The 27,247-nt window shown below is 38.3% G+C and overlaps 4 protein-coding genes across 9 annotated transcripts; 2 read left to right on the top strand and 2 right to left on the bottom strand.

The window, feature by feature from the left end:
* Positions 1–1,610: 1,610 nt before the first annotated feature.
* Positions 1,611–11,178, bottom strand: LOC141901577 (plasmanylethanolamine desaturase 1-like). The gene is made up of 6 exons (XM_074788904.1): positions 10,980–11,178; positions 9,763–9,882; positions 8,256–8,344; positions 7,551–7,769; positions 5,753–6,034; positions 1,611–5,293 (listed from the first exon to the last, which is right to left on the bottom strand). Exons 1-5 carry the CDS (start codon positions 11,155–11,157, stop codon positions 5,774–5,776), a joined length of 867 nt encoding a protein of 288 aa, XP_074645005.1. The 5' UTR covers positions 11,158–11,178; the 3' UTR covers positions 1,611–5,293; positions 5,753–5,773.
* A 5,337-nt stretch (positions 11,179–16,515) lies between these two features.
* On the top strand, positions 16,516–18,146 carry LOC141902358 (transmembrane reductase CYB561D2-like). 2 transcript variants are annotated; one of them, XM_074790043.1, is made up of 3 exons: positions 16,516–16,679; positions 16,996–17,033; positions 17,182–18,146. In XM_074790043.1, the coding sequence occupies exons 1-3, from the start codon at positions 16,547–16,549 to the stop codon at positions 17,656–17,658; spliced, it is 648 nt and encodes a 215-aa protein (XP_074646144.1). In that variant the 5' UTR covers positions 16,516–16,546; the 3' UTR covers positions 17,659–18,146. The 2 variants fall into 2 exon arrangements, with proteins under 2 accessions (XP_074646144.1, XP_074646143.1); XM_074790042.1 differs by having other exon boundaries at positions 17,140–18,146.
* A 190-nt stretch (positions 18,147–18,336) lies between these two features.
* LOC141902357 (protection of telomeres protein 1-like) lies at positions 18,337–24,289 on the bottom strand. Of its 2 annotated transcripts, none has more exons than XM_074790041.1 (14): positions 24,128–24,289; positions 23,128–23,245; positions 22,698–22,840; positions 22,291–22,422; positions 22,003–22,116; positions 21,833–21,903; positions 21,380–21,461; positions 20,525–20,969; positions 19,802–19,958; positions 19,536–19,692; positions 19,117–19,232; positions 18,930–19,021; positions 18,678–18,760; positions 18,337–18,534 (listed from the first exon to the last, which is right to left on the bottom strand). In XM_074790041.1, exons 1-14 carry the CDS (start codon positions 24,128–24,130, stop codon positions 18,337–18,339), a joined length of 1,911 nt encoding a protein of 636 aa, XP_074646142.1. In that variant the 5' UTR covers positions 24,131–24,289. The 2 variants fall into 2 exon arrangements, 1 of the variants encoding a protein (XP_074646142.1); XR_012618891.1 differs by having other exon boundaries at positions 18,487–18,534; positions 18,976–19,021.
* Positions 24,290–24,338: 49 nt separating this feature from the next.
* Positions 24,339–26,935, top strand: LOC141901892 (twisted gastrulation protein homolog 1-A-like). Of its 4 annotated transcripts, none has more exons than XM_074789453.1 (4): positions 24,339–24,392; positions 24,631–24,935; positions 25,100–25,297; positions 25,815–26,935. In XM_074789453.1, the coding sequence occupies exons 2-4, from the start codon at positions 24,716–24,718 to the stop codon at positions 26,168–26,170; spliced, it is 774 nt and encodes a 257-aa protein (XP_074645554.1). In that variant the 5' UTR covers positions 24,339–24,392; positions 24,631–24,715; the 3' UTR covers positions 26,171–26,935. The 4 variants fall into 4 exon arrangements, with proteins under 4 accessions (XP_074645554.1, XP_074645550.1, XP_074645553.1 ...); XM_074789449.1 differs by having other exon boundaries at positions 24,353–24,429; positions 24,627–24,935; XM_074789452.1 differs by having other exon boundaries at positions 24,361–24,392; positions 24,627–24,935.
* The last annotated feature ends 312 nt before the right edge of the window (positions 26,936–27,247 follow it).

Below are 27,247 nucleotides of genomic sequence, written 5' to 3'. Positions count from 1 at the left end.
AATCAGTGATATGGACCTAACTACCATGGTGGCTGGTTCGGGACATACTATAAGTATTTCTGTACAGCTAGAGGCACGCCGATAAATTTTTTTTTTAAATTGGCCCATTTCTTTTCCTGATAGCCAAGGAGCAGTGCGAAACATTAGAACGAAGACCCTTCACCAGTTCGGGGTCTCGCACCTCCCTATCAGGCTAGTATGCATCCTTCGTTCTCAGAGGATCGTGGGGTTGTGCCCTGGATTGAACAGCGTCGGCATTGGCTGTAAAGCCCGATGCGCGAATGGCAGTCCTGTCTGCAGTATGCACAAATGAATTCCGTTGGTCTGGTGTTGGCTGGACCCTTCTCCGTTGTGGCACTTGTCCTTTGCCTGCTGCATCAGAGCTCCCTCAAACTGTATGAGCCCAGACCACAGGGGCTCGGTTCAGAGTTGTAGAGTGTAAAAACGATAATCTGTACACTGGATTAACAGAATATTGTTTTTACACTACCTACAACAACTCTGATACGAGCCCCGAATGTGACCCAGACCTCACTTCGCGACTCAAGGCAGATCGATCGTCAGCCACTGTCTGCTTATCAGACTATGAACGTAGTTTAGTTAATACGTCCTGGATCAGATCAGACGGCGTCCAATTAGTATCTCGTACGATGATGAGTGATCGAAAATAAAAGATGAAATCTAAATCATTTGATTCTTTCAAATGAATGCATTGGAAAATGTGGTTTGGAAATACATTTTTTATTTCCTCATTTCACATGTTACCTCTCCCTGGACGTATTAACTACACTAACTATGATCGTTCTGATCTGTGTGCTGGACACAAATGCTCACAGATCCCGATCCCATTCGACACCCAACTACCCACAGCTTTGATACGACCATCCTTTTTTTTAAATATTATTATTATCTTTATTTCTCCATTTTTTTAACAAAATTTCGAGCACAGAAAAGAAAATACATTATTGTCACATGCATACATACATATATACAAATTACTGTTTTAGGGTTCCGGTTTAAATTCGGAGTTTACTACTTAGAGTTGAAAAAGCTCGTTTAGTTTCTTCAGAAAAATAGATACATTACGCAGCACAGTCATGTTTTTTGAACTAAATAGCTGCGATCCTCTAGTGTGTTTCTCCCTGGACGTCCACGATGGTTTCCTCGGTATCCTCATAGCACTGAATTCGATGAATAAAATAAGACAAAACACAGAAATGCTGCTGGCATCAATCACAGTGATGACGATATAATTTTATTGTTCAAATATCGGTGAGCCCTAGTGTTATGTAAAATATATATATATATATATATATATATATATATATATATATATATATATATATATATATATATATATATATATATATATATATATATATATATATATATATATATATATATATATATATATATATATATATATATATATATATATATATATATATATATATATATATATATATATATATATATATATATATATATATATATATATATATATATATATATATATATATATATATATATATATATATATATATATATATATATATATATATATATATATATATATATATATATATATATATATATATATAATAAGTTCGATGATCGGATCACGCGAATCAATTCGATTAAAACAAAATTATAAGCGCTAATGAGAGAATGTTATAACACACTTTCGTATACATAAATTACAACCAAAAACAACGTGAGAATCTAAGGCATCACGCGTGCATCACCAGTGCACCAACAAATATCAGTATCAACGTGCAACTTGGAGCCAACCCTCGGATGGTTTCTTACTCTTTTCTGATAACGTTTGATCGTCCAGACCTGGAGGCAAGGCTTTATTTCCTAATAAAAAGTGAACTAGAAACGAGAGATTGTATACACGGATTGTGGATGCCTGCTATGAACGCAGTGGAACCCCATGATGACGAACTTCAGGGGACTGTCCTTCATTATCTGTACGCTAAACCGTATTGTTCGAGATCAGTCACTTGCCGATTCGGGCTGGTTGGAAGATTGTTTGAATGTACCGGAACCGAAATTTCCAATTACGTATTTCGATTTAAACAAAAAAATTCCGTAAACTCGAGACCGCCAATCATCACACGACTATCTGTACTTCGATTTTCGATTTCAAAATCAAACCGCCTGTTCTGCTCCCGGCAGGTGTGATGGTCTTGTAAGGGACACTACTGCAAATCAAAACGAATCGAACGAAATCTTCCAACCAACTGACACAGGGGCAATCTCTATTCTAAGATCAAGAAAAAAGACTTATTATTCGCTACATTGAGTATCAAATTATCAAAAATGTCCTAAAAAAAGATTTATCTGGACTGCAAAACCCTACTGATTTGATTAAGACGTATTTGAGGTTTGCACGCCAAAAATTAAGCGGAATATCCCAAAAAGATCGATGCCAACCGAAAATAAATAGACTTTAGTTGGGACGAATTTCGAGGTTTGTAATACGTCATTTATCACTTAATATTACTATAACGATAGATCGTTATATCCAAGGTCATCATAACGAGGTTCCACTAGCACAGTATCTTTCATCTTACATGTACAATGTAACAATTTTTCTCATTCAGTTGCCACAATTACACAACGCACACTTTATGTTCCCTTAAAATACCACAAAATACACTGTGCACATAAAATAAATACAACGCATTTAAATACATATATATGTTACGTCAAAACGAATCTGCAGATAAATAAATACTACAGTCATTCACAATGGATCATCTATATAAACCGGTGAGATATCTATAATACTGTAATGGGTTCGGTTTGTTCAACTGAACACGTGAATTTAGCTCCACCAGTAAAAAAACAATTTTGACAAAATGTTGAAAATGATATCGATTCACCAATTACCGCTATTTTTGGGCTAAAATAAAATGACACCTTGGACCGGTTCCATAGTCATTGCTTAGACTTAAGACCAATTTAAGACCATGTTAGTTCTATAACCAATCTAACAACTTAAGACCAGCCTTAGAATTCAAGACCATTTTTGGACTTAAGTCCCAACTGAGGAACCGGCCCAGTTTCTAGTAATCGGCCAGGTCATTTTGTAAACCGCAATAAAATTGCCAAGTCTGTAACAGTTTTAGTTTGATTACGATTTAAATAACAGGTAATTTCGGACCGAGTATACTTTTAAGCTGAGTAGAAAATGAGAAACTAAGTATCAATTTTTTTTAACATAAATTCATTTTCGACATCAACAACATGTTGATGAAGCCACTTCAGATCAGTACATCAGCATATTTCTTAGAGTAGCGGCTAGCAGACATAACGTATAAGAAGGCCTAGCACACACTAGTAGACCACTATCAGCCTCGTAAAACTTTTTTGCTTCAAGACTCTACAATTCAATCTAGGGGTCATCCGTTTTGCTCCAATAACAGGGCGGTCAGATGAATTCAATTTGAGCTTCTACATCAAATTCACTGGACATGTAGAGTATTCTAAACAATGAGATCTTTTGATTTGAATGATTTCAATCATATAATAGTATGTGTTACAATGAAACTGAATGTCGTTCATTATAATCAATCAATAAAAATGCTTATAATAAACAAGTTTTACACAAACTAGCCAAGAAAGCAAGTTTGAACAAACCCGGTCCGGTATTTCTTACTTTAAATAATTCAATGTTTCAAAAGCATCGTCCATAGTACAAAAATACTTCTATTCTAAAGAATGTTTTTTTTCTTACAAGGAACTTAAACAGCACACTCGTCTTACTTCGACATTTACGACATAAGTTAACCATGATATCAATTGCTCATTGAAACAAAGAGCAAAGCAAAATATACAGACATTAAATAAAACCGATTAAACCACATCGGCACCATCCTCCACAGCAGGGATTCCAACTGAAGGGCATCAAAATAACCACAGTACCAAACCCTGCCACACTAGACCAAGTGCGCTGCTTAGATAATGTCATTATAAGCCAGTCAGATATCCCGTTTTATTTTTTTTTAGCCCAGGTTTTCCCAAAAATATTGTTCTTTCGTTAAATTTGCCTCAGCGATTTTACGAGCAATCTGACTGGTGCTGCAAGTTTTAGTGGGGTAAACCTGCGCATATGCCTGCACACCCAGTCTAGTGTGGCAGGGGTTGGTTCGTGCCGTGGCTGAGTGTAGCGATGTCATCAAGTTCCAATCTTTGCCGATGATTTTATAATTGTGGGTTGATGAAGTAGCTTAACTTAACCCTTTCGCTGCGTACACGCTTGCACCACCCCCTACGTAAGGTATTTTCCGAAAAATTCGATTTTTTTCTAATTGTTTTTAACCCCGATTTTTCGCGTTTTTATCGAAGATTATGATGTTATTTAGTGAAAATCAGTAAAAAATCATACCAACAGCCTTTTCTGTAGGGGGGGGCGTGTTGGGGGGGGGGGGGGTCAGGATGGGTTAAAAATTTTTTTTTTTTCAGTTTTTCACCCAAGTGCCTATCTCAGTCTTTGGTGATTGATGCTACGGTGTGGATGAAAGAAATTCAATTGATATGGGATATCCTTTTCCGCTGGTAGAGGTACGTAAGTGGGGAGCCATCTCAATCCCGCGCAAATTACCATGTGCTCAACAGGCTGACAGCACCAACTACTGACGCATTTTCGCCATCTGTTGTTTAGAAAGCTAACTATCTTGTCTTACATGCGTTTCCATACTGTTTGCTGTGTACGCGTTCGAGTTATAAATCAATAGGTGCATGACGTTTCTACAACGTCATACGCACAGCAAGTGTCACTCATATGACGTTTCCAAAACGTCACACGTAGCGAAAGGGTTAAGAAATGAACTGAGGAACATTGAAATCCACAGGTTAATCATTCTTCGGTGGGAATTGATATACATATCTATGAACATCATTTCATAGTACTTAGTAGTTGTCCATTTAGATCATTTAACCCTAATCAACATACCCTGCGCAGTACATTTATAAAACATGAAGATGTAAAAATTCTGATTTCTGATCAGTATCAACACAGGAATTGATTATTCAAATTTTTCTCTCTTCCGAAGCTAATGTAGCTAATGATACCAAAGCCGACAGTTTCGTTTTTTTATCATGATTGCCTTTCACACTGGGTTTTAAACGTATGAATTAAATAGACACATTTTTCAGTATTTTTTTTGATATTTCACGCATGTACAATATTAGTGTTTTTGTTCTATTGGCTGTTCGTTTATCACAAAAAAATTCTAGCGGAAATCTATTCATCATCATGCATACATACATTGACATGCAAACACTGAAAAGAGAAACGAAATACATTTATGGAAATGAATTTCCAATTCATATAACATAAATAAGTTAGGCTTGCTATTTATGACACAGGCCCCAGGAGGTTCAGCAAAGGCAAACTTCGGTTTTCATAGTAAGTCGAATAGTGATCGGAACTAATAACCAAACGCACTTTAGTTTGTTCATAACATATTACACAGTATCGGCCGTCTTAAAACTAGGTCCCAACTACAGCGACTTTGCTCAATCCCATGGTTGACCATTTCTGAACTACAGTTCCGACTAACTGACATTTGGTTTCAGTTCGCTAATAGTCTCCTAACTCCGATGGCCGCAGTTTGCCCAGGGCACAAAGCATACAATTAACATGAATAGTTTTGTCTCGTTTCATTAAATAATACTCCATACACAAAACAAGCAAAAGTTTTTACTACAAACAATATGGTTTGATCGCACTTTTACTTACGGTAGATCATTAACCAAAAGCTTATTGGGTTTTTTGAGCCCATTTCATGTCATCAGATCGTGGTTTCATGCCAGTTATGCGTTCGATAAGGTACTCCAACGTCGGCCAAAATCGTATGAACTCCAGCGGATAGTTCAACCAGCCGGTCGTGATGCAGAAATACGTTTCGTGCGGCGCAACGTGGTGTATGCGGTGGTGCCGACGTGGTAAGATTATGTGGAGATCTTGAAATATCGTGATATAACGCGGCAAGCCGAAATACGTATGGGACCACTTGTGTATCTGAAAATGGACGAGCTTATCTATTCATTCAATTCACCTCGAATGGCATATAAGCCATAGTTCACAGGTTGCACAGTCATGACAAAGAACAATGATACCCAAAAAACTTAGAGGAGAAATTTTTGGAAGTTTCATTAATTTTACCGTAAAATGTTTATAAAATGCACAGTCAAAGTCAATTTTACCGCTACCATCCGAACCGTTGGGCATTATAACAACCTGGGCCCAGTTTCACAATAAGGATTAAGGCGTAAATCAATTTAAGATAAACTGAATAAATGAAGAAAATAAATCGATTTAAGAGTTAAACCTATTTGTGAAACTTGGCCCTGGGCATAATGCCGCATTATAACAGATGGCTGGATATGACGTGTAAGTGAGGTGAAGTTTGACCGACTGTCAGTCAATTGCACCAATCGGGAAATCGATTTAAGTACCGGTAGAAAAAGTCGATCTCGTTTACGTGTGAATAGTAAATCAATACATCTACCGGTAAGCGTACGGAGACTGACGATATTCAATAATTAATAATGGGTTTTAACGAAACCCGTTATTCATTTTAATACCAATACGTACTAGATAAATCGTGGCATATGGCGGATGGCATTATAACCAACTAAATTCACATGTTTCTAGACACAGCCGGTTAGTTGAACACGATTTTCAGGCAATAAAACGAATGAACATGGCATTATATAGGCAGGCGGTATAATGGACTTCGACTTTATAATATTCCCAAAACAGGACCCTGTACAATTATAAGATTATTTTCCAGATCATGTTCCACATCCGTGAGTTAAGACGTGACTGTGGACAGGTTGATTGAAAATGAACTTATTTTGACTCCATAAGAATTATATCAGACAACTGTGGACCCGAATCCTGAATCATAAATTTTGTGGACTTTCGAACATTTGGCAAAAGAACAAAGTTCAAATCGAATCAAACACCAAACATCAGTTTTAATGACAAATAGCAATTTATGCAAGTACACAGTGCAAATATCCACGAGAATGATATTCGCGCAGTCAAGGTTAGCATAGCAATCTTTGAACTACGAAAAATTATCTAATAACGTGTTTATAATAATAGAATTTCGCACCAAAATTTCAAAGTTCAAGACAATTGCATGTGTACATTATGACTATTAAGCAATTGATTCTTTATGTCCCAAAAAATTCCACAGACATCGAATTAAATACAGGGTCTATAGGTTAAATGTAGCGTAAGTGGTGTTCCTCTCCACAACAAATACTGATAAATTTGACAGATATGTGCGTTCCCTGTTCAATTCTTCAAAATTTCACACCTGTATTGAAAACCCATGACTGACACATGACCACGACTGATTTTTTGCCCTGATACAAGGACTTTCTCCACTCCCAATTTCAGGGCTTTTTCAATAGTTTGTAAAATTTCCAGGCAGAAGATCGAGATCCGCTTAAGGCAACAGAACTAACGCAATCAACAAAAGACATTTTCTCAATTAAAATCACAGCTGTTCACAGCAACTTACTTGATTGGTTAAGCTGACGAAGATAGCTAATAAAAACAGATAGGAATGCCACGGATACGCCGCCCTCAACTCTTCGGCCTCCCAGGTCAGAAACCGATACGTGAGCAGACCAGTCGCGCATATAGTTAGCGCGAAGTTATCACCGTTGGTTTCGATGAAATCGTGCCGCGTTATCGCCGTCGGATCGATGTGATGTTCGCGGAATGGACGAATAAGAGCCTGAAATTTCGCATAAAACTAACTACATTATTTCGACAATTCAATTTTCATAATTCTTTCCACTCTTTTTCGAGAAATAGAAGAGCTACCCCGACAACCTTTCAGGACAATTTCTACGTTATCGCTGCAAAAATCCAAACTCATTACACGAGTTAAAGTAAATTCCTCATAATTCATATTGATTAACCCTTTCAGTGCGTCTACACAGCAGTGCGGTGTATAAATCAGTGATGGATTTTGCTAGAACACCGCACTGCGGTGTATTGATGTAATTAGTAATTTGTAATTATCTCTATTGAAAAATGGCAGAAAGTGTCAAACATAGTGAAATACTAGTAACTAACGATACACCGCACTGCGGTGTAGACGCGCTATAGTGGTATTCCCATTGTTCAACACACTAGGGTGGAATTTTTTAGAATTTTCAAATTTTCTCCAGCACTATAGGGTATTAATTAGTCAGCACTGAAAGGGTTAAGTAATTACCTTTCCAAAAGCGGTGTCTACAGAGCCCCACGTATCAGCACCCCAATGTACAAGACCACTGGCAAAATCTGCTGTGATTATACCTAGTACTGAAAAAGAACAGTTCCAATAGGCTTTACATAACAGTATTTAAGCAAAATTCCAAAACAAAAGGTAACAGCCTAGCTATCTAATTTTTCAACGGAATGACAAGCAATCAGTGGAAAAGGGTATGTAATGTAATTTATTTCATCATCAATTATAATTACAAATAAAATGTATAACAAATAAGTAGATTGATGATGAGGGACCTGAACAGAGCCTTAAAGGCTGTACAATCACTAGGACGTTCAGGCCCCCTAGAGAAAAAAAGAAGATTGATGGTAATGATAACAATAGTAATGCTAATAATAATAATAATAATGCTAATGCTAATAATAATAATAAAATAATAATAATATAATAATAATAATAATAATAATAATAATAATTATAATAATGCTAATAATAATAATAATAATAATAATAATGATAATGATAATAATCATAATGAAAATAATAGTAATTATTATTATTATCATAATAATTACAACCGTAATTATAATTATAATTTACTGTAAAAAAGCCTCTTATTGTCATTTGAGTAGATGGAAGATAGATGAATCGAAAAAGAAAATTGCTTATGCTGGATTGTATTTCGTTATGATCAATATGTACTAAATGTTTGCTTTTAAAACCTGCTTTTCAATGAAATAATTGATGGGGCGGATTTTATAACGTGCGATTGAGCCTGCCACAATGACGGTGCTTTGCAAAGAAAAGATGAATTCAGTATATGGGATTTATGTAATTGTATTCTGGGAAAATTCCGTGATCTAATGTCTATTTATTAATTGATGAGACCTGTTTTTCTTGGATATTTTGCTTACTTTTTGGGGTACATACCTCATTTATGTCTTAACAGAATGCCAAAAATCGCGGACAACAACTGAATATCCGATATATTTCCAGTTCTGTACCAATTAGATGGATTGGCAAAAAGACTCCTTAAGTCCAATTGAATGAGAGAAAATCCTCCATTTTGTGAAATTTCTTGAATTTTTACATTGTCACCATGCCTACGAAATGAAGTTATTTTTCTTGTGGGGTCTCAACAACTAAATCAGGGTGGCGTAGGCATGGTAACAATGTTCAAATCCAAGAAATTTGACAAAATGGAGGATTTTCTCTCTCATTCAACTGGACTTAAGGAGTCTTTTTGCCAATCCATCTAATTGGTACAGAACTGGAAATATATCGGATATTCAGTTGTTGTCCGCGATTTTTGGCATTCTGTTAAGACATAAATGAGGTATGTACCCCAAAAAGTAAGCAAAATATCCCAGAAAAACAGGTCTCATACATTAATAAATAGACTTTAGTATTGTATTGATGATTAAATGTATTTAAATTTGCCATTATTCCTGTTTAATCAATCAGGCTCTAGACCAACGTTCATACAGTCTATTCGATCAGCAAAACAACTTACCAGCACAAATGATGATGACATACCAATTTTGGTAATCGAAATGCCTAGCAAACTGGAATAGATTGAACACCATGAAGACAATCGCAACGCCTACACACACCGTCTCTTGCAAACGCTTTCCTGGAAAAAATAAATCCAATGTATTATCAAAAATTATTGCCAAGAATGAAAAGGATCCTATTTAGGCCAGCAGACGGTTTGGCGCTGGCTCAAATCTTTTGTTTGATAAGTCAACCATCAATCAGATAAATGCCTGGAAAAACAATGTAGTTTCATTTGTATGTCTACTGGTTACTTTGAATAATAATTACCTCCTTCAGTAATAGGAGCATCATGGGACATTAAAGATTATGTAGAATTACATGGCTGAGATATCCTTTCAGCTTAGCAAAATGAAGTACGAATTATGTTATGAGTTTACTCTTGTAACTTGATGAAAAGTTAAGCATTTCTTTGTCCCATTTTAAGCCTTACATAATATTGAGTTACCAGGGGGGTTCCACAGACTGTTACAGGCATTACAGCCTGTTACACCCTTACAGGGTGTTACAGATATTTCACTTTAAGTTACAGGGGTTTCACATAGCGTCACAGCCTGTTATACACCCTTGTAACATAGCGTTACAGATATTTGCCTTGGGAAATAGGAGTTTCATGTGACACTAATGATTAGAATTGCCCAGAAATGTCCTAATAACTTTCCTAAAATGAAGGACAAACTAATATTTTGTATGTGTTACTTGTAGCTGAATGTAAAATTAGGCGTTTTTGTGTCTAATTTTAAGCCTTAGGCTAGATATCCTTCTGAGTGTGGCAAAACCTCTGTCAACACAATCGAATGCGTTTCCACTTGCTGAAAGCCGAAGTGATTGAAAAGAGAATCAAAAGTACACCATTACTGAATAAGGTGTCCTAATTACATAATGATTGCATATTTCAGTGTAAAAATTGACAGGTAATATTTTGCTAATGCGGCATTATTCCTGTTATTCTTGCATTGGCAAAATATCCACTTCCAAAAATATCAAATTATGTAATTCACTCTTCTCTTATCCTGTTTTAGTCAATATCTCTAGGGTGAGATCGAAACGTTGTGTATCTTAGACTTTAGATTCTTTGAATAAATCAATTCTCCATTTCAAAATTCTTTTAATTTGTACATAGTGGGTTTTTATCTTATCAAATTATGTAATTCCAAAAATGCTAGACGAACGTACCGGGTGTATACTGAGCTGCGAGTAGTTGTGCGCCTGTGTGCTGTGGTCCCCATCGAGGTTTCTTTTCACTCACATTCACTGGACTGTTTTGGTTCGGATCATCCTCGCACATAGAGTTTTTTAAGATGTCTTCATCGCTATGAGCCTGCGTATTTTTGCTACTACATGTCGTTGTCATCACAGTGCTGGTGGTGGTCGCCATTTTTCGATCCAATGTCGGAGCCGTCCTTTTTGTTGTTTCTACTTCAAAGTCATTCGAGGAGTTGCATATGAGCTATCCACGTTCCCCTCTCGACCCGTTACTCTCTCGACCCGTTCCCGTCGCGACCCTACCGTACGATAGCGCCACCACAGTCGATTATTTGAACCATAACACTTGCGCGTATCGGATTCGGTTTTCACAGAACGATCAGTGACACTTCCCAACAATTTTAGAACTTCATTAGATTCTTTAAACTTTTGATTGAAAAGATCGAATGAGGAAATCACCTCCAATGTGAATAAAAGTAAAAATTCAGGATGCGAAAAACAATTTCCCGTCGAAATTTCCTCCCAGAATCTGGGAAGAATATATTCACTGTTTAAAAGCTTTACACTAATTTCAAATGAATTACACGAGTTGAATTATTTTGGTTTCTTAGAAATAAAATCAACTTTATTCAAATCCTTCAAACCATGTTCCTAAAAACGACCCAGCCCGCGGCATTTTAATTGGGACATGTTTCATTGTGCCATTTATCAATTCAAATGTAATTCATCAAATTTATGAAAAAAAAATTATTGTATAAATTTTGCAAAAAAATTAAGATCTTGTTCAATTTTATGACGCGTTGATTTCTAGATCACGTTGTTCCCCACACCATGTTCCCGTCTCGACCCTTCAAATCTGGCTCTACTCTCTACACAGTCCCGTGGACCCTATGTTCCCGTCTCGACCCTTCACATCTGTCTCCACTCTCTACACAGTCCTGTGGACCCTATGTTCCCGCCTCGACCCTTCACACCTGTCTCTACTCTCTACACAGTCCCGTGGACACCATGTTCCCGTCTCGACCCTTCTAACCTGTCTCTAGTCTCTACACAGTCCCCTGGACACCATGTTCCCGTCTCGACCCTTTAAACCTGTCTCTACTCTCTACACAGTCCCGTGGACACCATGTTCCCGTCTCGACCCTTCAAAACTGTCTCTAGTCTCTACACAGTCCCGTGGACACCATGTTCCCGTCTCGACCCTTCAAATCTGTCTCTACTCTCTACACAGTCCCGTAGACACCATGTTCCCGTCTCGACCCTTCACACCTGTCTCTACTCTCTACACAGTCCCGTGGACACCATGTTCCCGTCTCGACCCTTCAAAACTGTCTCTAGTCTCTACACAGTCCCGTAGACACCATGTTCCCGTCTCGACCCTTCAAAACTGTCTCTAGTCTCTACACAGTCTCGTAGACACCATGTTCCCGTCTCGACCCTTCACATCCGTTTCTAGACAGTTTCTGGGATACTCTGACATATCTAATCGGCTTGTAATATTTCCACTCAGTGGGACGAGCCTTTAAAAAAGATGGAAATTAATATTAAAATTGGTCGAATATTCATTGATTAAAAAGATGAGAAATCTACAAAATCGATGCCGACGGACTGAATATTGATACATGTATACATAAGGAAAATTTCTACAATTTTCAATCAAACTCAGTGAAATTTTCAGGAATATGCACCATACACATTACAATGAAAACTCATTAGAACGAACTCAAAGAACCAGAAGATTACAACCGACATTGTCCTAATAGTCGAAATTCTAGATTTTTGATAATCGATAATCAATGTTCCTTGGCTGAATCCCATGGTCTTCAATACGAAAGGCTTTCATTCTCATCTTAATTTTCTTTTTTTTGACGCCTTATAAAACGTTACCATTATGAAACCTAAACAATGCTAACCATTCAGCGTCATTTTACAAACGACAGCCGTAAATCGATGTGCAAAACGTCACAGGTTTATGTGTACACAAACAAGCTGTCTGGCAAAATATTATTGACATAGATGTAGAATGGCTTCCTGTGATTATATAATGACCTATATTTGAACGTCGAAATGTTATATTGCATTAAATATCATTAGAAGACGTATTGTAATAGTAAAGGATGTATGATTATATCAGAAGCGGCAGGCATAAATAGAAATGATAAGTAAATCGGATTATTCGGTTAAATGGCGGATGTATACACGATGCAGAAGTCTGATATAAAAGTCAGACCCTGACGTGGGCATGCCGGTGGAATGACGAAGCTATCTACGATGTGTGTAGGGCCGGCGTGAATTTCATCAGCGGCTACAAGCGGTCAATATGAAAATGTGTAAACATATAATTTCAATATTCAATCGTTTGTGAAAATATGTTTGATATTAGGAGTATGCAAGTTTCGTGAGATTAGCAATTTATAATAGCATAGCTGTCATATACGGCTCCGCGTCCTCTGATGGCATGTGTATTAGGTGACAATTCAATTCAATTCTTTATTGATCCTTATTACATTGAAATTCCGGGATAAAATTCCCAAATTCAATAAATACAAATTTTAAAATAAATTAATACAACATACATGACACACGGGTAATTCATACAGAACAACATAAGCATGTTATTTTAAATGACAATGTCTACTTCAACCCACCCAGACTCAAGACTCTAGGATATCGAGTGACAGCCAAACCCGTGGCCCGGGCCCGGGGACCGGGCCGGCTGGCTAGGCCACACGATATGCTCGAAGTCATGATGAAGCAGACATCAGAAGAGCTCTTTCTTCATCCATGGAGGCAATGAAGTTGCAGACCAGCTTAGAGGCATAAGTAAATGAAGTCGGTCGCAAGTTCGCGATCAATTATTGAGAATTTTCAATAAAAAAATTTAAACCACTACTAGAGTCGAAGACCTGTATCATCTACCCAATCGCCAAATCTCATCATTCCCCAAATTTCTTAAAACTTCGATTTCAAATTTGCAATTCCACATTAGCTTAGCCCAGAAATTCTACACTTTTTTCTCAGGCGTCAAATAATTTTCTAAAATTAATTTTCTTGTTTCTGCCTGTTGTAGCCCGACAAATCGTGAATGACAAATCATTACTTATATCGAAATATCTTGATACAAGATACGAAACACCATCTTAATGGCTTCACTAAACCTGTGTCCACTAAAAATGTCGAGACGGGAACATGGTGTCCACACGACTGTGTAGAGAGTAGAGACAGGTGTGAAGGGTCGAGACGGGAACATAGGGTCCACGGGACTGTGTAGAGAGTAGAGACAGGTGTGAAGGGTCGAGACGGGAACATAGGGTCCACGGGACTGTGTAGAGAGTAGAGACAGATTTGAAGGGTCGAGACGGGAACATGGTGTCCACGGGACTGTGTACAGAGTAGAGACAGGTTAGAAGGGTCGAGACGGGAACATGGTGTCTACGGGACTGTGTAGAGACTAGAGACAGGTTAGAAGGGTCGAGACGGGAATGTTGTGGGGTTGCTTTCGGTTCTCCAACAATGTTGTGGAGTTGAGTTTCTCAACCAATTGTTGTGGGGGCCACGTTGCGTTCTCCCCTCGTGTTGTCGTTGTTGGTTCCGATTAATCCGATAAGTGATATCCCTCTGACTCCGGAATAATAACAACTCTTCTCGTGGGTCTACGTTCTTTCTTTATTTTCCCGCACAATTCTTATTCCTTCCTACAGCTCGTATTTTTAGGCTTCTCCGCCACTCTAGCATCTCTCTCCCCCTTACTGTGCTGACCCTCCCTTTTTATCTTATATCATGTTACTCGTGACGTATACTTCTACATATGTTATACGTCACGAGTTTATTACTTGTTTACTTCCTAGCCATACCAGAGCTCAAGGCTGCCGCTATAACCAGCAACCCTACGCAGATACTCACGTCACTTTCACCTATCTTCTATTCAGTGTCTTGTGTGCGACGTAAGCATCTACGTAGGTTGTTTACTAACTTCAGCCACTGCCCTGAACTCTGGCTTCCCTCCCTCTATGCAAACTACTAATTTATCACCCCAATAGGAACATGGTGTCCAGGGGACTGTGTAGAGAGTAGAGACAGGTGTGAAGGGTCGAGACGGGAACATAGGCTCCACGGGACTGTGTAGAGACTAGAGACAGGTTAGAAGGGTCGAGACGGGAACATGGTGTCCACAGGACTGTGTAGAGAGTAGAGACAGATTTGAAGGGTCGAGACGGGAACATAGTGTCCACGGGACTGTGTAGAGAGTAGAGACAGGTTAGAAGGGTCGAGACGGGAACATGGTGTCTACGGGACTGTGTAGAGACTAGAGACAGGTTAGAAGGGTCGAGACGGGAACATGGTGTCCAGGGGACTGTGTAGAGAGTAGAGACAGGTGTGAAGGGTCGAAACGGGAACATGGTGTCTACGGGATTGTGTAGAGACTAGAGACAGTTTTGAAGGGTCGAGACGGGAACATGGTGTCCACAGGACTGTGTAGAGAGTAGAGACAGATTTGAAGGGTCGAGACGGGAACATAGTGTCCACGGGACTGTGTAGAGAGTAGAGACAGGTTTGAAGGGTCGAGACAGGAACATAGTGTCCACGGGACTGTGTAGAGACTAGAGACAGGTTTGAAGGGTCGAGACAGGAACATAGGGTCCATGGAGAAAGACCCACGGGATCTGTAGAGAAAGATAACGCTTCATGAATTTAACAATCATCTTTATTTTTTTTGCAAAATTCAGACATTAATTTTCTTCATAAATTTGATGAATTCGAATTGATTAATGGCAATAAACATGCCCCAAACAAAATGCCCCGGGCCGGGTCGTTTTTTGAAAAAAACGGTTTGAGAGATTTAAAGAAAGTTGATTTTATTTTTTAGAAACCAAAATAATTACACTCGTGTAATTCATTCAAGATTATATTTGAAATTAGTTTAGCTTTACCAGTAAATATATATTATTTCTGGGAGGAAATCTCGACGGGAAATTGCTTACTTCGCATCTTGAATTTTTACTTCTGTTGACATTGGAGGCGTTTTCTTGGTAAGTGCAGATCCACACCTCTTGTGATTGACGCAATCTGCTGAATGACAGAATCCAGGCTAAAATCTTTCTAGTGAAGATATCTAAAAATTAACCAATGGCAAACCACTGAATTGCTGAATTTTGAATCTGCAATACGTGTTGATATTAAATGTAATTGATTGAACCGTTTACGCGGGGAGGTGCGGATCTGCACTTAAGCTTATACCGTTTCCATCATTCGATCTTTTCAATGAAAAGTTTTCAAAAATCTAATTTGATTTTTTAAAATTGTTGGTAGGTTCACATGCGAAAAACGAATCCGATACGCGCCGTAGTGTTTTAGTTCAAATAATCGACTGTGGTGGCGCTATTGTACGGTAGGGTCGAGACGGGAACGGGTCGAGACAGTAACGGGTCGAGACGGGAACGTGGATGGCTCATATATATATATATGCATTCGAGAGATCCACATGCGGTTAAGAAATAATCGGTGGTGATAGCGTGGAGAACCTAGTGACATGACACATGACAGCTGACGACAACACAAATCGTCATTTTTACATAGAATTTATCATCGAAAGAATTCAAGCTATGGCTGCTCACTTCATAGCCGTATTGTTCGCTGGATTTCTAATATATACCGCAACGCCTGGGTCCAGTAAGTGATTCATTTTCACTGGAACATTTCTGCTCTGCTGGTTTATATGGATTCTGGGTTTCTACGAAACGGAAGTAGTACTTGAAATACAAAATGGCGGCTTTTTGAACCGCTGAAATTAGGGATTACGGTATAAGGTTAGAGTTAAAAGCGCTAGTTAAGGGGTAAGGTTGTGGTCAACCCAAACAGTCTCTGTAACCTGGCCCTACTTAAAAATTCTATACCGCCAAACAAAATGTAATTGACCGTAACTGCGTTTTACTATTACAGATCTTGTCAGCGCAATTTGAAAAAGAACTTTTTTTCTTTTTACTAGGTCTTTTCTCTTGGCATCCAACTTTAATGGTCATCGCAGTAAGTATATATGCTAACCATCTATCATACATCTACCTCCACACTTACTCATCTACACGGTTTTAATTGAATGACAAATTGATCTAAAATTGGTTTCTCTTTTCAGTTTACCATTCTAGCATTTGAAGGTATCCTTACATTTTCACAGGACAGTTCGCTGTTGAAGAAGGCTGCGAGATCGTTGAAAGTACGCGTTCATTGGATATTAATGCTTATTGCTGCGTGTTCAGCTGTCGCCGGATTCAGTGTGATATTCTACAACAAAATTCTGAATGACAAACTGCACTTCGTGACCTGGCACGGCATATTAGGTTTAATGACTGTCAGCTACATATGCTTTCAGTGTATGGCTGGAACGGGACTTTTGTACCATTCACTTGTGCAGAAATTCATCAACCTGAAATTAGGCGATATGAAACTTTACCACGCCACGTCCGGTACGCTGATGTTCTTTCTCGCATCCGTGACGCTGGTGACGGGTATGTTCTCGAACTGGTTCGTTAAAAATGTGACGGGAACGTCGTGGTATATGTGTGTATTCAGTCCATTGTTGCTCGCTCTAATCGTAACGCTGCAAGTTTCGCAACAATACGTGGCTCGTTCGAGACCCGCCATCTCGTCTTAACCACAGTTAAGTGACGATTTCGAGAAGCAGTCATTTGCACTAAATACCCTGGGTGTGGTTTCAATGAACATGAAAATGATTAACCGAAGTGACCAAGAAATAAAATCGATAAACATTTCTGTGAAGATGATCCATCTCTCAGGGGCAGGATTACTTATTGATTTAAAGTTTTAAATGCTAGGGGCTGTTCAACAATTACGTAACACGTATGGGCAGGGGCTGTCAAAAAGTTTATTTATTGTTACAAGGGGAGGGCCCCGGGTATCTCGACATCTGTTACATAACAAAATGTTGGAATTTCTCAGTAGAAAAGTCTCAAGCAAACTTTTTTGAGTGAAATTAGGACAATGAAGTAGACCATTTTCTAATCCCAACGCTTTATTTAACTGGAACTTTAAAACATAGTAAGCGTAGTTAGCTGTATGACATAGTCTATAGGCTCAAAAGCGTCATTGTGAAATTCATTAAAAGACCATTCATGAGATGCGACATATCAAGTCGCAAGCTACTGACTGCACTAGCCACAGTTGATTTTAGACCATAATGCATAGATTGGCATGAATGTAATTCAAACCACGTAGAAATACTAGATTATGAATAAATGAATATAATTTTATTTACAATATTATAAATGCACGTATTAATACTGTCATTGTTCATCCAGTTCCATTCATTTCATTACTCCAGCACCGACTGAGTATTGATCTTAAAGTTTAAGTCCGTTATTTCATAAATGGTCGAGCCTGCATACTGACGATGTGGCTGAATCATGCACGTTATACTCTTTCCTGCCATGCGATGCAACGATTCTTCGATGTGTTCGACTAGTTCGGGGTTATCAAATATTGTCAACAACGACGTGTCGCCGAAAAACTCCTGTTAATATATAAGCGTTGACAAAAATATATTAGACGATTAAAAATCGTGTCATTAGTCTCCTGTAGTTTGTGTTAATGAGGTTCCACTATATGACTGTCTGTTTCTGTGCAGACTAGAACCTTGTTATGACAAACTCTTACCATATTGTGACTCCATAGCCAACAATCAAGAGTATCCTTCTGATCTGTTAACTGTATTTGAATGAGTGCGCTATATTTTAAAACTATAACATAGAAATAAAAAGAAGTTGACAAAACGTAGTACAAATGCCAAAATACTTTTCCATAGCGAATGTTTTGTAATTGTACGAATTACCCGATAGACAGGTGCCCTTTTAGCGGAGTCTACTGTACATTCAAGCATTCGATTTAACCTAAAACTAAAAAGCTAACCTGTTTTTGCGGGTGAAGCACACCTAGGACAAAAATAAATGCTTACTCCACAAATAACATCTGCTGGCTTCATCTTATGCCATACACACGGACTGTATAAAAAGTAGATAAATCTTAATAATAGTTCTATCTACCGGTATACATTACTAGGTAAGATCATGAATAATATGCCCGATATTCAACATACAAAATTCTATTGAAGTTTGGTATCTGGCAAGTTGAGGGAGGATGGGATATATTGTGAGCTTCAATTTCGCTGTAACCATTCACCACATCATGATCATCATCATCCCATTGCATAGCCTATAGAATACAATAAATGTAACATAACCATAACAAGTAAATCAAACTAGATGGTAGATCTGTAAGGGTTAATCCCTGATATTCTGGAAGCGTCAAATTCAAGATCAATAGTCCACTCTTACTAACTCAGTAGTGGAACCATAAATATCTCACTAAGCTGGTTACCAAATTAAGAATAGAAGTTGAAAGACTTGTCAAAACGCCGACTTCTCCAGTGCTGAATAAGTGTACCTGTAGCTCATACAGAATATGGTTCCTTTCACACAAACATTTTTGTATCATGAAACGCTTTACTCAACCAACCTTGTGAAAATCAGGATCTTCGTTCGATTCCAATGATTCCAGAAATGATTTCAACATTTCGACATCAGTATCTCCAATTAAATCCAGTAACTCTGGCAATTCCATGTGGGATACATTCGGCGCATGCCAAGATGACAACTTGGGAAACAAATGTGACCTATGAATGAAACGTGTTACAATAAGAACCTTCTAATACCTGGTAATCGAAAATGAATATATTCATTGTCACGCTCCATGCGGACCTATTAATGATTTGTACTACTTACACAAATAAACATGCATCACAGTGTAAAATAAGGCAATCCCTTAAACGCTGAGGTCGACAATTCTGAATACGACAAGTCACTTTCATTTCTGATTCGATACGATTGTTTAGCTTCAATTCAGAGATTGATATCGGTTTATCCTTGGAATGAAAATTGTCTGAAAAACACGCACAGCCAATCTTCCAATCAAATGTCATAGGAATGTCATTAAAAGACTAGGTTCATACTCAGGCGCGGATCCAGACTATCGCACATGCAGCACGTGCGGTAGTCGCAGTTTTCAAATGTCCTTGAAAAATGTTTGTTTCGGGAAAAAAGTAAATAAAAATAATTGCCTTTCTGTACTAGGACTAAAGCAAAACGTGAATGAAAATAAATTGCCCAAAATCAAAAAAGGCAATCTGAGGCATTTTCCTTTACTCAAAAGGGCATTCTTCTAAAAGAGACATTATTGTTGCTCTATAAATCTAATCGAAAAAGGGCAAATTTTGCCAAAAATCTAAAAAAGGCACAAGCAAATTGAATGTGAAGGCAAATTTAGTGGCATGATACCAATAAATGGCACTCAAACTAACTCGCTGGGCATTAATATTGGCCCTTTTCAAAGTTAGTGCCCTTTTTCACTGTGCTGTAGTCACCGAATGGCCCAGGATCCGCGCCTGATACTAAGGCAATCAAAATACCCATACAACTGAAGTCGAGAGAACATGTCAATACACTCACCTACGTTAGGCAGAGTAAAATAAACACCATCATTATTGACCTGTTGCACATTTCCTACCGAGCCAGTTCTCAACTGTAAAGGTGACTGACTAAGTTCCAGAATAGGAGATACAGTCCTCGTCTTTTTTGGCGTAGAACTATATAGATGAGATGACGGGTGATCATTCTGATTCACTTGGATGTCTAAACCCGACGCATTTTGACTTTCGTTCGCATCGACGTTTTCCAGTTGAGGGCAAAAAGCTATTCGATCGTGAATGGCTGCAATTTTATCATCGGTCAAATCCACGTTGATCACTTTGAGTCCGCGGCCGAACTTTGTCCCGCGGTGAAGGCACAAATCGATCGTCGGTTTAATAGCAGTATCCGAGACCCGTCTACAAATATCTTTCTCCAGATGGTACGGAGCAGCATGGACGTTGAATAGTTTGATGTAGTCCTTGACCTGGAGAAAATGAAATATATAGTCCTTATCTGCCACTCGGTCTTTGCTACCAAAATGTTAAATTCCTGATGGCAAATATTTAGTTCATTCCCAATCAAGATTATCAGGGTGGAGTCTTTTATTTGACAGGCTTTTCCCCTGATTTTTTCCTGACATGTGAGTTGTCTTCCCTGACTGGATCTGCTAAGAATCCAATGAATTAACAGTCTACATAAGACATAGACAGCATTGCAACGGTTAGTTTTTATGCGCGATCTAGCGATATCGACAAATTTCCCTGACTTTGTTACAAAATTCCCTGACTTGACGGTAAGTGGCTGATTATGTCAAGTTATCCACGACCTCAGTCCCAAGTGCAAGGGTATTTTTGTAACCTTGGCCAAAGGAGTCCAAATGACTGTACTTATTACCTTGATGGTTTTAGCAGCAGGAACATGATCATCAAACACAAGTACATCAGTAGCCAAACCACTACATCTTTGGATCATATCCCTGAAACGAGATATTCTCCATCTTTAAGGACAGGTATATTTAGATTTTTCTGCTGCTACAATTTTTTACAGTAAGCGCTCTTGATTCTGAGCGGGTCAGTCAGACATAGTTACACATGGGCACTGTAGTCTTGGGTTTGTACATGAATCAACAAAATAGCAAGACAATACTGATTGAAGCGTTGTCAAAACTTCCCAAAATGACTTGATTCCATCAAACGAATGGACAAAGGATGGACGAAATGTGAGAGCAATAGCTTGAAATAGAAATCTTTATGAAAAGTACTACATGTTTTATTCGGACCAGGTAAGCTATCAACTGCAACATAGAGATATAGTCATACTATGACACCAAAGTTTTCCCTTACGTACTTGTTCGTAGTTCCATCCGTGACCATTAATTGCACACAATTTGCAGAATCAATTACTTTGATGCCTATCACCTGCAATGGAAAAGAAAACCAGTGATCACCTTGTTCGTCACCGAACCTGAGGGAAACAAAAACTCTCGATTGTATTTTTCCAGCAGATTCGCTTTTTACCTGACATATGATGTTGTAATACTTTTCTATCTTGCATTCACTGATCATAACTGTTGGACAAACAGCTGCGTCAATTTTCTGCAAGTCAAACGACCACTCCAATAGACCCTTAACCTAAAACATAATGGAGTGAAAGGATTCAAGATTTGAGAAGTAAAGCACACCTGGTGGCATCAAAACGGTAACTATTTCACTTGAGTTGGTGACCTGATACAGAGTTTAGAATCAGGGAAATAAGAAACAAAGTATCAATCTTTTTAGCCGTACTGTGGTTGTATTAAAACTTACGATTTCATGATCTTTTGTGGTAATACCGCAACCCGGTTTCGAAGGCCGAGGATCGCTCTTATCTCGAGGGAAAACCACTGATGTGAAGCCTGGTGCTGCTTTACCTTGTGGTCCTCCATTAAACATACATATCTACAAAAACCCAAAGAAACTGTGAAACCACACGAACCTGGAAAATATTTTCATTTTCCGAAATTTTCCGAAAAATTGCATGATAATATTTACAAAAGGATGATAGTTCGGTGTAATTGTACAATCAACGTTGGATAAGGCATTAAAAGGGATTTGCCATACGACAGACTTCGATCACCCCAGAGCTTTAGCTAGATACGAGGCAAGCGGAGTCCAGGCCTACCCAAAACGTATGCATTTGTCGAATTGTAGGGGAGAAAACGAACGGTACATACCTCCAGACGATTAAAACGTATAACATCACCCACATCAATCGACGGAAAGTCAGCCGAATTCTTTCCGAAAAAAATGCATACAAGTTTTTCCCAGGATTGATTCAACGATTGATCAGTAACCGCAATACACATGCTGTATCCATCTGAAAAAAGACAACAAATCTTCGTATCTTATCCACAGGTTACAACAACACATATTATTACAACATCGTCCTCGCATTAACCAAATACTGGCTGATATGGTACAGAAATTCCTGGTTAATCCCATCTAATCATAATTCTGATAATAAAGAAATTGCATTTCTCAAGTGTCAAGAGTATTAGTACTTGTACTGGTATCAATCCGATTCAGACCTTTTTCATTTCGTACATAACGTTCTCTCCTGTAAGACCCCTGTACTATGAATGATTGCGTGTAAATAATACGTACGGTTTCGTTTGTTTTGTGCCGGCCTGCTGAAATATTTCACCACGCCGTAAATGTTGCAAGTTTGTCCCGATTTCAGATCACGCAAATGGTGATATCCTGGCGGCAACTGCACTAACGACTGTAAAAAATCAATCGGAACAAACAGATGAAAAAGATTGTCAAAGGCTATGAACCCAAATCATGAAATCGCGAAAACCAAACAAGAAACACTTACTGCTGAAATTAAAAAACATAATTTGCATTATTGCAGACACCTAAATTAGTAGACAGAGGAGGGAGTACTGTAGTCTGAATACCAGTCGTTGTTACGGTTCCCTATGTTTGAGGAACAACGGCTAGTTTAGTACTAGGCTACTAGTAGTACTAGACAGTAGACTAGGAAGGAGTACTGCAGACAGACATGTAGTGTACACTCACTCACCGACAGCCGCCCACAGGGACTTGACACGAAAGGATTTTGACCTCAGTATCCTAGGAACTAAATTATATATAGTACCTAGGATATATCTTAGGTACTATATATAATATAGGGTAAAAGCGCATATCCGCACCTCTCCGCGTAAACGGTTCAATCAATTATGTTCAATATCATTGTTTCAGATTCAAAATGTCATCAGCAATTCAGTAGCCTACATTGCCATTGGTTAATTTTAAGATATCTTCACTTAGAGAGAGTAGACAGATTTTAGACAGGATTCTGTCAGTGTCATTCAGCAGATTGCGTCAATCACGAGAGGTGCTGATCTGCACTTTTACCATAATATAGGATTATAGTACATAGGATACTGGACATGCTGGAGACTAGTCTAGTACCTAGCCGTTGTTCCTGAAACAACGGAACCGTAACAACGACTGGTATTCAGACTAGCTGGAGACTAGTCTGAATACCAGTCGTTGTTACGGTTCCGTTGTTTCAGGAACAACGGCTAGGTACTAGACTACTGGAGACTGGAGTTAAAATCCTTCTGTGTCAAGTCCCTGACAGCCGCCGTTTACGTACCATTTTATTATCTTACTATCACTTTCGCAACTGATGATGATGGTAATCTCCCCCTTTTCTATAATTTTCAGTTACTGACATACACCTATCATTTTAAAATCTTAGAAACAAAAATCAATGAAAAAGTGAATTTCAGAATCCTGCATCTTTGCATCCATTGGTTTTCACTACAACTCGTTTAAGGACTCATTAGCGGATTAATAGGTGGCGCAGCAATCAGTGCTGTTTGAGTGACATGGTATATTTCGCGAAAAAAAAAGTTTGGGTAAAAAAGTTTTTATCTTTTTCGTGTTTTGTTTAAGGTAAACAATTCGTTTTTGTAGTGCATGAATTATTACCTTTTGTAAGACCAACCTACTTCTTTTTAAATTTATTATCACGCCTAATCGTTCAATGGCTTTCTACTCTTCGTCTCATCGCCTCTTCACATTGCGATCCTTGTCTCAGTCTTTTTTGTTTGTTGTTTCAATTTTTCCATCGACATCTTCTTCCATTTCAGATAGATATCAACCTCTTTCTTCAGCTCCTCCGTTCCTGTCCACTGACACCTCTTCTGTCCGTTTGGACCTAGTTAATTAACTCCCGAAAATGAGGATCGCCACTTTCATTTCGGTCGCTACTTTTACGCTGATTGTTCTGGCTGAGAAATCGAGTGCGTGTAATGAAGCAGTTTGTGCTCCGATCGTCAGCAAGTGTATTCTGTTGAGAGCGTGCGGCTGTGATATGACTGACAAGGCCAATTGTTCTTGCTGCAAAGATTGCAGCGTTTGTCTGTCAAATCTTTACGTTGAATGTTGTTCATGTGTTGGTAAGTTCAATGATGCTAAAGTCAGTAACGGGAATGTGGTTTAGTTGCACAATTTTTCATGGGGCGTTTTGAAATTTTTCTTAAAGGAACTGACGTGTACAGTTTTTCTGAGCATAGCTTTATAATAACTAGATGTTAATAATATTTTTTTTTCGATTTTCTAGGAATGTGTCCCGAACCGAGATTGGACGATTCAATTTTCCGTACGAGCTCAATCGAAGACCTGCCTAACCCTTTACCGGAGTTATTCAACGTTCTGACCGATTCCAATTCGCCTTATTCCGAATGGAGCGTGCACAGTTATCCGACGTATAAAGGCTTGCTGAAGTTCAACGCCGAGGGAAAGATGAACATCGATATCAGTAAGTTGAACGAAACTTACCATAGCAAACTATTTTCGGGCCACGTTGAGCTTGATTTGAAGTAACAGGGTTCATTGCGGTCTTTTTTTTTATTATGAGAACCTTTTATTCTGTGAAATGATGCAATATCTAGCAAAATATACGCGCGTTCTACTGCGTATAGAACTGGTTTTTTTTTCTTTTTTCATAAAATAGGAGGGAATGGGTCAATCCCAGGAAATGAATATCATAAATTGGGCTCTAAATCATTGTCATGGTCCTAGAATGGTATCGCTTGACCTCAATTACAATTTGAAGTTTCTGGTCACGTATCATCTGGTGTGAGAGTATATCAGATGTCTCGACTTTTTCTATGAATGGACCCAACGTAAATTGGAACTTTTATGAACTATCCAAAACAGCCCTGGAATCAGGAGATAAAAAAAGTCCTCGAATCTGAGGCAAAAAGTCGTTGAAATTGGTCATAGGCACTATGAACACCGAAATATTTATATGGATTGTCATCTTTTCATTTCAGGCGATCCGGAATTTCAGAAATATCAACATGGATTTCCGCCGGAGGCATTTAAAAACTGCTCGGTAGCATTTATGGCTTCCTGTATGCCGCTGCGCAAGTGTAAATCCGGGTGCAAATCGATGGGTGCTACGAAAATGCGCTGGTTTCACCAGTACGGCTGTTGTCAGTGCATCGGCAGTACGTGTTTCGATTACGGGCTCGACGAAGCCCGCTGCGCTAATTGCCCGGCGAAGGAAGACCGGCTGGATGCCCAAATTCACGGTGGACCCGATGTTAAGTACATGGCTGAAATGAACAAAGAAGTCGTCGAAGAGGAGCTCGACGACGGCATTTTGAAAAACGATCTGGAATTTTAATTCCTCGGAGAAACTCTGCTAGAAAATTGTTCTCTTTCTCAACGCATTTATACGAGTGCTATTGTTGCTATAAATATCAGTTGACCGGTTTATTGTATTTTTTCATTGCACCTCTTTATGCCAGTCTCATATGATATTCAAATCTATGATGATTCATATGTAATGTACTGGTATGAAGTATGAATATATGTAGATAGTGCGACGTTTCTGACTGGCAGGATCCAGGAACTGTATAAACCTAACTCGAACAAGAAGTAATATTTGTATTTATGCATTTGTGTTAAGTAGATTTCCATGTGTTTAGGATAATTTCTTTTTTTAATTACCTTTTTCTTTACAAAGATATCAGCTGTCTTTAACTTAAATTCTAATGTCTGCTTTATATTAATCTAATTATTTCCAGTTTCTCTACTTAAAACCGTAAACCAACTCTGTTTTCACAGGGAGGTGGTTCTTTCTCCCACCTGGTTTTCATTAGGCTGATGATTCATATTGCTTGTTACATTCGATTCTGAATCAGTTTACATTCATTTATCTCACTAGGTGCTTTTTCTATCTCTGCAAGTTCTTTTTATTAAATAATCTCAAGATATTTGAACTAACTTGACCCTGAATTGTGTTTTCTTCTAGATGCCAATTAGTTCACTGAACATTTTATGAACATTTCATGCAAATTTTTATAATGTACATATCATTTACCACTTTTTTATGATGTCCTTTTGGAATGTTTTGTAAAATGTACCATGTATTATATAGGTGAATAAAACTGACCTTTCAACCTTTAGAATTTTGGTTTATCGAATCAAATTATGTCCGCTATTTTCTTGGAATGGATCCTGATGGCAAGAAAGATGAAACTGCAAAATATCATCAAGGAGAGGATAACAATGATTTCACATGTTCTGTTCAGTCAAACCTCATTACAACGAACTTCAGTGGATATCGAATCTATTCGTTGTAACTGATAGTTTGTCATATCTCAGTATGAAATTAGTTAAAATGCAATGGGAACTAAAACAAGGGAAGTTCGGCATTCAAGTCTGAGAAAAGTTGCCTGTGGCTGCGCTTTAGGGCCAA

This window comes from Tubulanus polymorphus, chromosome 3 (genome assembly GCF_964204645.1).
Source record: "Tubulanus polymorphus chromosome 3, tnTubPoly1.2, whole genome shotgun sequence".
Taxonomy (NCBI): domain Eukaryota; kingdom Metazoa; phylum Nemertea; class Palaeonemertea; order Tubulaniformes; family Tubulanidae; genus Tubulanus; species Tubulanus polymorphus.
This window is presented reverse-complemented; position numbering and strand designations above follow the sequence as displayed.

Coding starts and splice junctions, on each gene's coding strand:
- LOC141902357 (XM_074790041.1), bottom strand. Junction 22,423..22,697: donor TACGTTTTAATCGTCTGGAG/GTATGTACCGTT, acceptor GGGTTTTTGTAG/ATATGTATGTTTAATGGAGG. Junction 21,462..21,832: donor ACGGATGGAACTACGAACAA/GTACGTAAGGGA, acceptor ATCTCGTTTCAG/GGATATGATCCAAAGATGTA.
- LOC141901892 (XM_074789453.1), top strand. CDS start 24,716: ATGAGGATCGCCACTTTCATTTCGGTCGCTACTTTTACGCTGATTGTT. Junction 24,936..25,099: donor TGAATGTTGTTCATGTGTTG/GTAAGTTCAATG, acceptor TCGATTTTCTAG/GAATGTGTCCCGAACCGAGA. Junction 25,298..25,814: donor AAAGATGAACATCGATATCA/GTAAGTTGAACG, acceptor TTTTCATTTCAG/GCGATCCGGAATTTCAGAAA.
- LOC141902358 (XM_074790042.1), top strand. CDS start 16,547: ATGACAGCTGACGACAACACAAATCGTCATTTTTACATAGAATTTATC. Junction 16,680..16,995: donor TACCGCAACGCCTGGGTCCA/GTAAGTGATTCA, acceptor TCTTTTTACTAG/GTCTTTTCTCTTGGCATCCA. Junction 17,034..17,139: donor CAACTTTAATGGTCATCGCA/GTAAGTATATAT, acceptor TTCTCTTTTCAG/TTTACCATTCTAGCATTTGA.
- LOC141901577 (XM_074788904.1), bottom strand. CDS start 11,157: ATGACAACGACATGTAGTAGCAAAAATACGCAGGCTCATAGCGATGAA. Junction 9,883..10,979: donor CGCAGCTCAGTATACACCCG/GTACGTTCGTCT, acceptor TATTTTTTCCAG/GAAAGCGTTTGCAAGAGACG. Junction 7,770..8,255: donor TAGACACCGCTTTTGGAAAG/GTAATTACTTAA, acceptor GCGAAATTTCAG/GCTCTTATTCGTCCATTCCG.